The 14,295-nt window shown below is 37.4% G+C and overlaps 1 protein-coding gene across 4 annotated transcripts in view; it reads left to right on the forward strand.

The window, feature by feature from the left end:
* Positions 1-14,295, forward strand: part of cacnb1 (calcium channel, voltage-dependent, beta 1 subunit) — a 43,385-nt gene that overhangs the window by 13,300 nt on the left and 15,790 nt on the right. For 3 of the 4 annotated variants that reach the window (XM_082177005.1, XM_082177002.1, XM_082177003.1), the window contains exon 3: positions 12,410-12,529. In XM_082177005.1, the coding sequence (XP_082033131.1) occupies positions 12,410-12,529 (120 nt within the window). Of the gene's footprint in view, positions 1-2,345; positions 2,730-12,409; positions 12,530-14,295 lie in introns of those variants that run through there. The other variant, XM_082177004.1, reaches the window with a different exon arrangement.

Here is a 14,295-nt window from a genome sequence, read left to right on the forward strand (position 1 = left end):
AAGGGGCCATATTATGCATTGTATTATATATTTTTCCAGAGGTCTAAGTTTTTTTGTTGTTTTGTCTTTGTTGTCATAGGCTATTTCATTTTTATTACCATTTTCCAGCTGTTTTCTGTATATGTCAAAATGTATGTTGTATCTCAATATTTGGCTTTTATGTCTTATAGCATTATCCCTTGTAGCATTTAAAACAATTGATTTTAGTTTTTTATTTATTCATTTATTTTAGACAAAAAAGTGCAGAATTTTATTATGAGCCATTTATCAATTATTAGCCATGAAAATATTTTATCGGCTTATCATTTTGGCCAGAAATGTAATATCTGTGCAACTCTAAATGGAATGAGCTCCTGGTATAACAATGTAGAATGCTACAATTTTAAATGTTTATCATTTGTATAACTTAATTTTTTTTATGCTTTTTTTATTGCTTTTATGTAGCATAGGCTATATAGTGTATACGCATAGAGTAAGAAGCTGGCTAGTATTCTGTTTAGCTTTGTGTTAGTAAATGTTCTTTTTGAACTGGAGAAAAAGTTTTAAGTGTTTTCATTTTATATCAAGTTTTTCTGTGTGTATGTGTGTCAAAACAAACTCCTCATTATATGGCATTTTTAATAATGGGATAAACATGCATATCCACAGAAAATTAAGTGTTCCAAATGAGCTATAAAGGTGCATTTCAAAAGTGAGAGAGAACATGGCACAGATGATGAGTGGTGACAGACAGAGTGTTATAGTGAGGTGATGATGGGTGAGTGGCTGTTCCTGAGGGTCAAAGGTCGCCCTATAGTGGTTTTAACAAACAGATACCACTTGTGGATGCCAGCATATATGCCAATGTCTGGGACTCCAAAAGTCAAAGTTTATGTTGTATCTCTTTATTATTAGTTATTTATTAATATTATTATAATTTAGATTTTATTCTATTTACAGGTGTTGATATTTGTATTGATTCATTGAGCAGATACTTAAATCCAAAGTGACATGCAAGTGTTTGTCCAGCTTACAAAGACTAAATTTATTACAAGGCAGATTACAATAGATGGTACACAATTGCAGGAAATTTGGATATGTGATGTGGATTTACCATAGATTTTTCTGCATAAATTGGACTTACAATTTGATCTGATTTTCAACTCAACAATAGACAGATTGCTTTAGCAAAAAGAAGACCAACAATGCATTTTTTGCATAAAAAGTTCATATAGTTTTGTTTTTTTGCTGAAACAAAATGGAAAAAAATTACAAAAATATTAAGCAGCACAACTGTGATAATAATTAGAAATGTTTCTTGAGCAGCAATCAGCTTTGCTATCAATAGAATAAATTACATTTCAAAGTGTATTTAAAAAAATAATAATAATATGACTATTTATACTGTTTTAAATGCATCCTTGGTGCATTGATATTTTTTTCTCTTCAAAAAACCCGGAAAAAAACAACAAACTACTGACCCCAAATTTATGAACGGTAATATGCTGAAAATAAACGTCTTCTTTTTTTAAATTAAGCACAAACTTTTGTAAACAGAAACTATCCATTAGCCACTGACTGACCTGCCTGTTGCTAGATTTTGGAAATGACACAAGGACAAACAAACTGTTCATTAATTGGCCGGGCACAGTTATTGTCCAATAATCTCAAAATGTTCAAATACTGGCAGGTTTCTCTGCCTGACCAATATATATCTGTCTATTACTAAGGTCACATGCAGGTGATTTTAAACTAAATGAAGCTGTTCTACTTGAGTGAGTCAACCTCAGGTGGAGTGACTGACTAAACGGATGTGTGGGATCTACCGGTAACAGACACAATGAGTCAGGTGTCCTTCTGTCATGTAGAGGATTGTTAAAAGAGGGTCTCTCACTAACCCCTCCTTGCTCTCTTTCTCTCTTTCTTTCTTTCTTTCTTTCTTTCTTTCTTTCTTTCTTTCTTTCTTTCTTTCTTTCTTTCTTTCTTTCTTTCTTTCTGTCTGTTGGGCTGACGTTTACATTCCCACTCTTTTTGGCACTCTCCACTCCATACCAGAGCTAAACACGGAAGAGATGAGTGAGAGAGAGAGAGAGAGAGCTGCCCCTGCCTGTCACAGCTAAATTTAACCCCTCAGTCTGCAAATGTAGCACAAGTCCTGCAATTTGACCCCCCCAAGTCCCTCCCCCTCCTCCCAATTCATTCTCTCTCTCTCTCTCTCTCTCTCTCTCTCTCTCTCGTTTTACCCCCTTCAACTTAGAAACTGAGTACAGGTTTCAACGGTGTGTGTGTGTGTGTGTGTGTGTGTGTGTGTGTGTGTGTGTGTGTGTGTGTGTGTGTGTGTGTGTGTGTGTGTGTGTGTGTGTGTGTGTGTGTGTGTGTGTGTGTGTGTGTGTGTGTGTGTGTGTGTGTGTGTGTGTGTGTGTGTGTGTGTGTGTGTGTGTGTGTGTGTGTGTGTGTGTGTGTGTGTGTGTGTGTGTGTGTGTGTGTGTGTGTGTGTGTGTTTGTCAGAATGAGCCAGGAGGGGGTGTTGAGGTTAGCAGAGCAATTGGTCACTCTCTGACACACATATAGTCCTCTGCCTAACTTTTGAAACACACTCCCATCACAGCTACACACACATTAATATACCCTTGTGTTACACACACACATCGTGTTCGGTGTGGACTCGGATCTTTGGGTGTGACTCTGTGTTACCGTTGCAAGGAGCGAGTGCCATGGAGACCAACACGCGGATTCAAAGGCCCGCAATGGTAAGAAACACCTGGAAACGTGTGAGTTTATGTGGGGGTTAATTAGGTTTACTAACGACTACGTAAAAAAACTGCCTCGGACACATGGATCTTTGCAATAAGTCTTATTTGGACCTTCTCTCTACCTCTCTCTCTCTCTCTCTCTCTCTCTCTCTCTCTCGTGTTGCTGTCTGATTCCATTTTGGGCTGGGCAGCTGCTTAGGCCTGCTGGGTTTAAATTAGACCTCCAGCACTGCTCAGAGACCTTGCTGGTGCTGGCTGCCCTGTCACAAGGCCCTTAGCCTGGGTTTCTGTCAGGTCTTTACACCCATGGAGCGTGATTATATAACAAAACCATATGTACCAACTTTCATCGAGTCATTAACGAACTGCATCAGGTGTGATTAAATATGTTTCACCAATGATCATTTTAAAGGAGATTTTTGGGGAGGCAGAACAATAAATAAGGGTGAAAACATTTCTATGCAGGTGGTTTTTCAGACAACATTCAGTCAAATCACTAGCTGAGCCTTGTTGTGTGCTTTTGCAACGCTAAAGTGCTGTGATGTGATGTAAAAAAGCAGGTGAAATGCAGAAGGGAAAACTGGTCTGTATTTGAGAAAAATCAGGGTCACAGTGACTAAAGCTTGACTGAATCTCATGTGGCTCAGTACATTTGTGTTGTTTGATGGGATGTTTGAATGTTAAGACTGCTGATTGGAGATTTGTTTAGTTCGAAATTAATTTATGATTTGAAAGTAATACATTTTTACGTAGTTAGTGAAAAGTGAAAACATGAAAAATAAATAGTATGCATGCTTAGTAGGCTATGCAGAGAAAATGTAAAAAAGAAAAAAGTCATCATCTTTTGTCTCATCAACAGGTTTAGTCTAACACCAGGGTATTTGGCTTGTCAAATCTATAGCTGTATAAGAAACGCATATCTAAATGTGATCTGTCGTTAAATTTGTCTTTTTAGGTTTGACGGTCAGATTATAGCATAATAAAGATTTATTGGTTTAGTGGCTTGAAGACATCTGAGAGTCTAGGATCAGATTAATGCATATTGTGAGGATGGTATCATCAGATGTTTATATGAGCAAACATATGTTAGAAGTATCTTAATCCTTGCTGTAGCTGTAGGGGTAAATGTATTCATACATTAATATTATCTGCTTGTGAATTCTGAGTACAAGTGCTCACCGTTGTTTGTCATGCTATGTTCACTTAATACCCTGAAAATTCAGCTGTCCTAAGAACAAATTAATTCAGAAGCATATGGGTTTGTTGCATAGTTCTAGAAGTGACGTGCATTTGTGACTCTTTCACGTTTCACGCATTGAACATTTTCAAACACTATGATATTATGATATAATGATACACTTGCAAAGGGACCCCCTTCCTAAATTATAAAAGGCAGCCATACATTTTCTTTCATAAAGACTCAATATTAATGTGAAAAATACAAATATTATAACTATGTGAAATATTATTTGGAAACTAGATATATATTTAAGTTTACACTGTATATTTTTCTGAATATTTTATCATTAGAGTACTGTTATGTGTAAACCTCAAGAGAAACATAAAACTATGGCAGTAAATAGATACAAATAATTGTGATTAATCTCATGATTTTAGACATTTAGTCTTAAGAAAGTTAAGAAAGAAACCGTGATAAATCGATTATTTATGTTTTGTACTATTTTAAAATTTGTTAAATTTTTTTAATAACATTTTTTTTTTTATAACAGAAATATAAAGCTTGTATAATGTGGCTGTAAGTTTGTACATTAAATATGTTTTGCTTGTTCCTGAAAACTTCCATTGTAAGTGGAAGTATTACCATGATTTTTGAGAGAAAATCATGACTGAGAGAATTTATTTTATGTACTAATCTGCATTTTGCCACAAATGCTGCTGATAGAGCTTAATGTACATAAATAGCATTACTTTTTTAACCAAAATAATATTTCTTATAGAATCTGGGGAACGATTATAAAAGAAAAAACATCAGAAAAATCTTCCAGTCATTTATTGTTCATTTCACACAGAGAGGCCTAGTTGTTACAGTTGATCATCCCACAATGTCTGTGTGGGAGAAAATATTTTCAGAGCTAGTACTAATCCTTCCTCTCCACCTCTCCCACACACTCCTTTTCATTTCGCTTTTTTCTCTCTCGGTCAGCCGTCATCTTTTGGCATGTCTTTTGTTTCTTTCCCCGCTCCATGTTCCTGTCTTGTCGCCGCTGATGTCATGACTATCGCGAGTCTGACAGTGTTATTGATGTACAGTGTTTGCGGGGCTGCTTTCTACACGGCCTAGAAAACTTTACACACTGGAAGACGGAAAATGTCAACTTTGTTTACGAGCTCAGCAGAGCCTAAGCTAATATTATTGTTAATACGTTGCTACTACAATGGAGCCAACTTCATAACATATTATGGGCCTGGGATATTACTGTGAATTTCTCTGTGCTGTTTGAAGAGAATGGATGTCGTAGACCTTTACTGAGGTGACCTGGGACCGACCTTGAAAACTACCAAGCGCATACATGGCTGACAGTTACACAAAACAGGACAGAATTGCAAATACCAGAATTAAAAGTCAGTGAGAGATCATACAAAGCATCTTGTGTGCACAAAAAGGAGCCAATGAATGAAAATTATTTCAATTGTGATTAAGTTGTGTTGTTAAACATTGGAATTAAAATGAAGATTGGTTCACCCAAAATCAAGATGCGAGGAATGTGTGCACTCCTCTGAAAAAAAAATTGGCAAAATATTTAGTGGTCTTTTAATGGTCTAACCATTTTAATCACAAATCATTGGTCAGGAAATTAGCAAGAATTGCACAAATACTTTTTACAATAAGAAGAGTCAGTGTTGTTCCACTCAATGTTGATGGCTTAGTAGTTGAAAAATGTCTCCCAGTTCATTTGAGTTTAATGTGAGACCAAAGATTCACTATAGGGTTAAAATCTGGAGGCCAGCCCAAACATGAGCCTGATGGACTTGTTCTCAGGCCATTTCCTGGTTGTCTTTGCAATTTGGGCAGCATTGTCTTGTTGGAAAATAACATCTGATCATTCCACCTTAGATAACAAGTAAAACTTTTTATTTGTGGGAAGCAAGCCAATGTTCTCCTGTGCTCCAAAGCATTAAATGACTTTTCACAGTGAAGTATCTCACCAATACCAGCAGCTAAAAAGGCTCCCCACACAATGACAGTCTCTTCCTCCATACTTCGAGATGCATTTTTCATTATATTTCTCAGCAGATTTTTGAAGTCACCGCTCTGGAGCATCACCGTGCAACTGGTGTCTCATTGTGATTCATCACTCCCCACACAACTTCCCATATTCTGCCAAAAACTTCATTCTGTCTCTGATGTTTTTCTGAGACAGTAATTACTTTTTAAGTAGTCCATTTGCATAAATTTGTCTACTTTCCTGACCATTAATTTGTGGTGAAGTCAATCAAAAGCTTAGTATTTGGCCATTTTGGGCTTGGCCCATTTTTTTGCCCAGGAGTGTACATCTCCTTTAGTGTTCCACAGAAGATATAAAGCTTTAACGGTTTGGAACGACATGAGTGAATAAAAATTGCATACGTTTTCCTTTAGCTATATTGTTACCATATCTTCCCTTACGAAAAATACGTTTATTCAAGTTTTCTATTAGTATACTTCTTTTAAACTAAAATATTTTAAAAGTATACTTTCAGTCTACATTTTATGTACTTCTCAGAAATATACTTTATGTACTTCTCAGAAATATACTCAAAATTACACTTAAGTGTACTTGACTTACTGAGAGAAAAGTCCAAGTCCATTTGGCCTGTACTTATACTCAATATTTTGATCGAGATATACTTAAAAGTATAATTAAGTATTCAAAGTATACTTGGCTTGTAGTTCTGTTAACTCTTTTGATCGAGTAGCCTATTAAATATACTTTTTTTTACATAGTTTTTCATATATAGTCCTATGAAACTTACATTGTTTGAAAATATTGATTAGAATATTGATATAAAACCGATATGTTTCTAATTCTGCGTATCTGAATTTTTGTGTAGGCTAGTCCACTGGTAGTGCACATAGGAATTTACTTTAATTCTGCTTTATTCTTTCCCCACCATTGACTGAATTTTCCAGCTATCCATGTTTTCACTGTTATACAGTAGGGGGCGCTATGACACATCTTCTAGTACAGAATCTCCAGATCAAAACACAGGAGAAGAAGAAGCTGAAACAAGTGATAGGCCCTGTCCCAAATGGCACACTTCATGTACACTTTCGGTCTTGTGGACTTACAATGGCTGCCGCGTGCGCGTGTCCGTTAAGTCAGTGAGACCGCAGTGTGTCCCATTTGTCATTTTTAGATCGCAGAAGGGTGCTCACGAGCGCCCCCATGTGGTCGATTTGCGCCCTTGATGCGCACTTTTGCCGAGCCCATGCTGATGCGGGCCTCCGCAGCAGACTTCTTCCCGACAGTCAAAGCGGCATTACGTCACGAAAGTGCGGACTCAGAGGAAGACCGCGAGTGCTTAGGGTTCCATTTGGGACAGGGGCTGCGTTCCAGTCCAAAATTGTAATGCCCTTCACTTGCTAACTTCCCTCCATCTCGTTCACTCGGATGTACGTCATTGCGAGTGCCCACTACTGGCGGACACTGCAATGGGCTGAATTGGAACGTCCTAAGCCCTTGATCACTTGGAATCAGCTATGTAGTTGATTTATTATTTAAATTTGTTTTCCCTTTAAGAATTTGTTTAATGCAGAATCCAAATGTATATATGTTTTTTGGGTGGTTAAAAAAATTAGAATTAATATATCATAGAGTTGTTTGTTGTGGTGGTGATTAGACGAGATCTGTGGTGACGTCACAATCGTACTGCATTGTGGGACATATAGGTGCCTGAAGTGTACATTTGAAGTAGACTCGCTCCCTCGGTCCAAATCGAGGGAACAAGGGTCTGTCCATCTAAACTTCCCTCGTCCACTTCACGAAGTGGAACGCACTTCAAAATGGCGGCGGGGATTCCCCCGAGGGGAAGTGCTTAGGGAAGTTCGCGAGTGCGTGTCTAAAAGTGGACTGGAACGCAGCACGGGCCAAGAAGATTGCTCACTCAAATGTAAAATAACGTAATCATCAAACATTAAACAGCGGGTCAAATCAAAACTGCCTAATGTTATCAAATGAAATGAAGCATAACCCATGAAGAGAAAACGACTATGAAGCTTTGGGCGTGTTGGACTCGATCTACTCCGTCTGTGGGTGCTTCTCATTTCTTATTTGTGCATCCTCATTTCCTTTCCTCACTTCCTTTCCTCACGTCTCAGCTCCACCCCCCGTAGGATGCGAGGGAAGGCTATAAGGAAAGAAAAGGAGTAAGGAGGAATCGAATGAAAGCTTTTTAATACATTGGAAAACTTGATCACTCGAGCGTCACTTCACAGCATCATCAGCAGCGCTCAAAGGACCTTATGTTGTATTAGTTTGGTTATTTAAGAAATTCATAATAAATATTTAAAAAGCAAGATACCCTGTTTAAATATGTGAGATGTGTGGTTTATTTAAACTAAACTGCAGAGGTAAAGTATAAATTAAAATTATTGTGACTGATGTGAAGGGGGAGGAGAATTTAAACTTGCGTCACGTTTAGTCAATAAAACACTTTCGCAAAGGATCCACCTGTGTATCCCATGGTGTATCCTCGCTTATGACTCCTCAGGAAGCTTCCTCACTCCTCGATCCTCGCCTCCTCACAGTGCAATTTGATAATTGAGATGTCCTTCAAGATTGCTGGGCTCGAAACGGTTTCCGGATCATAGGATGGAGGACGGAGGAGCGAGGAAATGAGGAGGGATATTGAGAAGCACCCTGTGTTTTGATCATCGTTCTGAATCTGATCAAGGCGTAGTCTTTGACAAAAATGTGATTTTGTCAACTTTTTTGTTTAAAATGTTGCCTTTCTTTATGAAACTTACCGACATGCAAGTGTTGATAAAAAAAGGATGCATGAAGCTAATAAAATGTTTTCAAAATTAAAGTACAGTTAAAGGTATTTTTCAAGTATAAAAAATAATATCTACATTTGAACATAGTAGTATACTGCAAGTGCAAAAATAATATACAAATAGGTAACTAAGTATAATGTTATGTTCTCTTAAAGAAAATGTACATGTATACTTGCAGTATAAACTACTAAACTAGTAGTTTACTGAGAATACACTTCAGTGTGTACTTTCATAAACTAAAAATATTTATACTTATAAGTTCACTTGTTGTACAGATGCATTACAAATGAGAAACCTAGTTGTGTACTTAAAGTTTAATACTGTACACTTATAGTACACTTAAACGTATACTTTTATATACTAAAAGTGGGCCAATTTAGTCCAAAGCAGTATTGAAATAGTACACTTACAAGTTTACTACAAGTACACATTGATATTAGTATACTTACTACATAAAGTATACTTAAAAATATACAGTACTTGAACATTACTTAATTATACTTCATGAAATGAACTTGAAGTGTACTTTTCTAGAAAAAAAATCAGTTTTCTCTTATTATTATCTTAATATTATAACCTTTTAATTGTGTAATGAATTTCCTCTCTATGTAGTCACAATGGAGCCTTAAAGAAGATATGATATCAGACTTAAACGTGGTATCAGTGATTTCAGGCCCAAAAATATTTTTGTCACATTCATCAAATCTTTCCTAACGATCCGCTAGCTGCCCGCCCCATAAGCATGCCGTCAAAAAAACGCGTCTCTGTAGGCAGCCTAGGCTCTGAGATCTGCACACAAAAACAAATGGTTTCACCAACCACTCAAAACCAAAACAAATAGTGTTCCAACCAATCACCGACAGGGGGAGGGTGTTGTGAGGTTGTGAGCCAGCTTTTTCTTCAGCTCTGACTTCGCGTGCAGCCGTGCACGAGCACAAAACCTCACAACACCCTCCCCCTGTCGGTGATTGGTTGGAACACTATTTGTTTTGGTTTTGAGTGTTTGGCTAAACCATTTGTTTTTGTGTGCAGATCTCAGAGCCTAGGCTGCCTAGAGAGACGCGGTTTTTTGATGGCATGCTTATGGGGCATGCAGCTAGCGGATCGTTAGGAAAGATTAGTGACAGAAATATTTTTGGGCCTGAAATCACTGACTACGTTTACATGCAGCCAATATCCGGGTTATGGTCGGGTTAAGGTCACTATTTGGGTTTCTGAAACATTCGGAATAACGCGTTTACATGCGTGAGCAGAGAGAGTTACTCCTGTATACATGGAATTTACAATATCCCGATGTAAACGGCGACGCGCGGTTAGCGTCTGGACGTACGGACTTCCTTAAGACGCAATATGCGTCATTTCCGATTCTTTTTCCTGTATCCAAAGACAACAACAACAGCAGCAGCACGCGGATAATGAATAGTTCGGGGCAGATAGCGATCGCCTTTGTTTGCGCTTTCCTCCTCGCTCCAAAAGTGTGGTGCTGTGCTGCGTCTCGCCATGTTTACCTCTACTTCTTGTTTACTTCCGGTATACTGCACGCGGGTTTCTGTATGCGCCGTCCCTACTCAAAAGACCAAGATTCCTTGCGAATAGAACATGCGCAGAACACAAATCAATGTCCCTTTTGATGGGGATATGCCGATACGCATTTACATGACCAAATATTCGGGTTAGAAAGGGGGTACCCCAGGTATAATATCCGGGTTTTTAAAAACCGGGATATGAGCATATCCGGGTTTTTGCTGGTGTTTACATGGCCGTGCGCGACCGGGTTATTGCTAATATCCCGGTTTTGAACGGGTTATTGGCTGCATGTAAACGTAGTCATTGATACCACCTTTAAGTGATTGGTGATTTTTTTTTTATTTTTTTTTTGCTTTTAGCCTTCCCATTTAAAGTTGAGGTCTGATGAAAAAAAGGTCTGAATTTGAATAGTCGAGCTACTAGTGGAAAATATAATTTGGAAAATGTTAGGCCTGTGAAGTCAGCTTTTATTTTTTTAAACTGAAATTGTGTCTAGCTTTTTTTAATCATTCTGGTATGTGTGTACCTACTTAACCATATTGATATTGTGTGTGTGTGTGTGTGTGTGTGTGTGTGTGTGTGTGTGTGTGTGTGTGTGTGTGTGTGTGTGTGTGTGTGTGTGTGTGCGCGTGTGTGTGTGTGTGTGTGCGTGTGCGTGTAATCTGTTGCTGCCTAGTGAAGCCTGTGATAGTTAATGTGTGTGCGCCAGGTTTCTTTGACCCTCTGTTTCACAATGAATAATTTAGCATCATTGCATATAGCATATGTCAGCCTGACACATTCTCATTTCTATTTAAAACACTCACAGGCACAAACACACATACTCACAAATATGTGACAAACCTAATGCACTCATGTACATGCAAGCGCATCTATCCAATGAGTCATTCTTGCAGCTGTCCGCACGCCCGTCCACTCCTCCCACGAATAAGAGTCCGCTCGACACCTGAAACATAGACAGAAAAAAGAGAGGAAAGTGGGAAAAAAGAGATGAGAGGAGTGGGAGGCTTATATAAAGGTTCTGACACTGTACTACTGTGAAAGTCAATGCCACGACGATTTGTGTGTGTGTCTGATTTTAGTATGTTCATGAACTTACCCAGACTCTAAAGCAAGAACAAATCAATACCGGCATATGCGTGTTTCTTCAACTGGCCCTGTGGACTTAAACTCTTGTAACGCTTTTTACATTGTAATTTGTTTATTTAATGTATTCACTAAAAAACCTTCAGCAGTGTATATGCATTTAAATCATAATTTCAAATTATACATTTATTGTGTTTTATAGCATTTTGTAGTGAAAATGCTGATGATTGCAAAATACAACAAAAAAAATTCTGTTCCTCACATGTCATAGCTCTTCACTGAGATTTTTGTTAAAAAAATATTGATTGCTAAATTGTTGGGCATGATGGAATTTGTGTAAAAGTTATTAATAATTTTATATGAGAAGAGTATTGAAGTTTATGAACATATTACTCCTTGTTTAAATTATTGTATTTTTTTAATGATTCATTACATTTTTCATATTTTATGATTTTTATGAAAACAGTACAAATCTATACATTTGAAAAGCAAAAGGAATTTGAAAAGTACCATAAATGCATGATGAATATCATGAAGACAAAGTTTTCATGATAGCTTTAATGTGATTTTATCAATAAAACAAAACAAATGAAATCAGTTAATTTAATTAAGAATTGGATATATGAGTACATGTGTAAGAAACCACCAGTGTCTTAAATATTTGTTTACATCATTAAACAAACTGTAAGAATCATAGGAAGCTCATCTCCTTTGATTCAGCTGCTTTCAGTATTAAAGTATTCTTTCTGTTTTCCTTCTCTCATATTCTTTGAAACTCTTTTATAATGCTTGTACTGTACCTTCTGCTCTCTTTCACTTCCTCCCACACTGTTCCTGCCCTTTCCTTCAACCTGTTTTTCATTCACAAATAGTTTGCATATCAAATCATTCTTGTATGTGATCATTTATGCTACCTCTCTTTTGGCCTGGTAGAAGAAGAGATTGTAACTGTGTTTGATTTTAGATAAGGAATACTAATTAAAAAAGAGCTTTTTCAAACACTGTGCCAAAGGCTGTTAACACGGATTCACCCTCCCTCTCACTGCCTCTCTCTGTTCTCTGGCAGGGCTCAGCGGACTCCTACACCAGTCGTCCTTCAGACTCTGACGTGTCTCTGGAGGAGGACCCTGAGGCTCTCAGGAAAGAAGCCGATAGACAAGCTCTTGCCACCCTAGAGAAGGCTAAGGTGTCTTATTTTTTCTCTTTTCATTTATCATAGGTCTATTATTCTGACTCTGCCCTGAGTGATGATAATAAACTTGATTTATTGTATAAAAAACATATTTTAGAGAGGCTCAACACCTCATGAACACCTGTATCATTAACTAGATTTGAATTTCCTGACTTAGATATTAGTGCTCGCAGGTCTTGCTGCACAAGGCAACAAAAAAGTGTTAAAGTATATGTTAAAGTTAATTCTTTGTTTAAGCTGCGTTCATGCTGCATCACAATTCAATATGCAAATTAGGGGTGTTGTTATATAATTGTATTGACAATAACCGTAATATTTAAATTGAATAGTACACATATGATAATATGACATGTAAATAATCCAGCGCCAGTATCTGGTTGACATCCCAACGTACAGTAGGTGTCGATATTGCACCTTAACGCTGGTTGGCATCTGTTATAAAACACAAGCAGACACAGCATGCAGCTGGTACTGCTGCATAAAATCATGTCATCAGAAATTAAGAGACACTCTACCCCGCACTCCAAAGAAATTTAGCTCGCTAATATGGACGTTTTTTGGATACCTTGAAAATTACTCGTTTATCACCCCAGTCTGCAGGACTTGCCGATCAACTGTGCGCGCAAATGGCAAAAAAAGGGCAAAGCCGCCCTCCAACCTGTTAACCCACCTCCGCCTGTGTTATCTTGCAGATTTGGCCACTATACAAGGAGTAAGTTGCAATTGTTTTGCTAGTCCTGAAACGGGATATGTTACATTAACCTAACCTGTTAACTGCTGACATCTTGTGTTTTTTATATTTACATCCCTCGGGGCTTTAAGTGCAAAACTGTTGGATTATCAAGATTATCATGTGTTTACTTCAAACATCTTTAGAGACCCAAAATAGGGTGATGTGAGCATTATGAAGCACTAAAACTCTCACATGTAATGTCTATTTCATTCACATTCAACGCCGTAGGGCGCCCTCGCGCAGAAAGTCAGCGAGTGAGACTGGTAGGAGTAATAAAACTTATGACATTCCAGGAAATCCCTAATATGGACAAAGACATCCAGATAGCGCACGCTGTAGCTGAATAAAATGCAGATATATACATTTTTACTAATTAAACATGAAGAGAATGAACACACCATTGCGACAGTATAATGGTTTATCTGTGTTCTTCAAGCCATCTTGGGTTTTTTTTTTTATATAAGGATAATGTATATTTAAAATGCAAGTAATATAATATTATTTATATAAAAATAATATAATTTTTGCCTCATTCTGTGAAATGAAGCCACATCATTTCACTGATGGAAGTTGTTTAAAACTGGCTGCTATTAAGTGTAATTGTTCCTTTTGTATGCAATGGTGTGATTTTTCACAAAAAAAAAACACAATATGAACCAAGTAAAGCTTAATTTGACTGATAGCATTATTTATTTATTTTATTAGTCAAGATTTCTAAAGAAATCGTGATATATCGTTATCGTGAATTCTTTTGGCCATGATAATTGTGTATAATGTAATGTAAGTCAATGGGGCATTTTTTAACTGAATTTAAAGTCGCCATGAAGTAGGAGTTGCATAGTCTTTTTTAGGCTACGTTCACGCTGTCAGTTTTTGGGAATGACCGCATTTACTTACTGATGTGAGTCTCGAAATGTCCCGTTCACTCAGCAACTTACAGGTGTCTCGAATACTGTCTGTATGAACGTGCAATCAAGACTGTATTCGTATTCTCTAACCAGTAACCATAGAGACAGTGACCCAAAGT

This window comes from Leuciscus leuciscus (genome assembly GCF_965113295.1).
Source record: "Leuciscus leuciscus genome assembly, chromosome: 1".
NCBI classification, from domain to species: domain Eukaryota; kingdom Metazoa; phylum Chordata; class Actinopteri; order Cypriniformes; family Leuciscidae; genus Leuciscus; species Leuciscus leuciscus.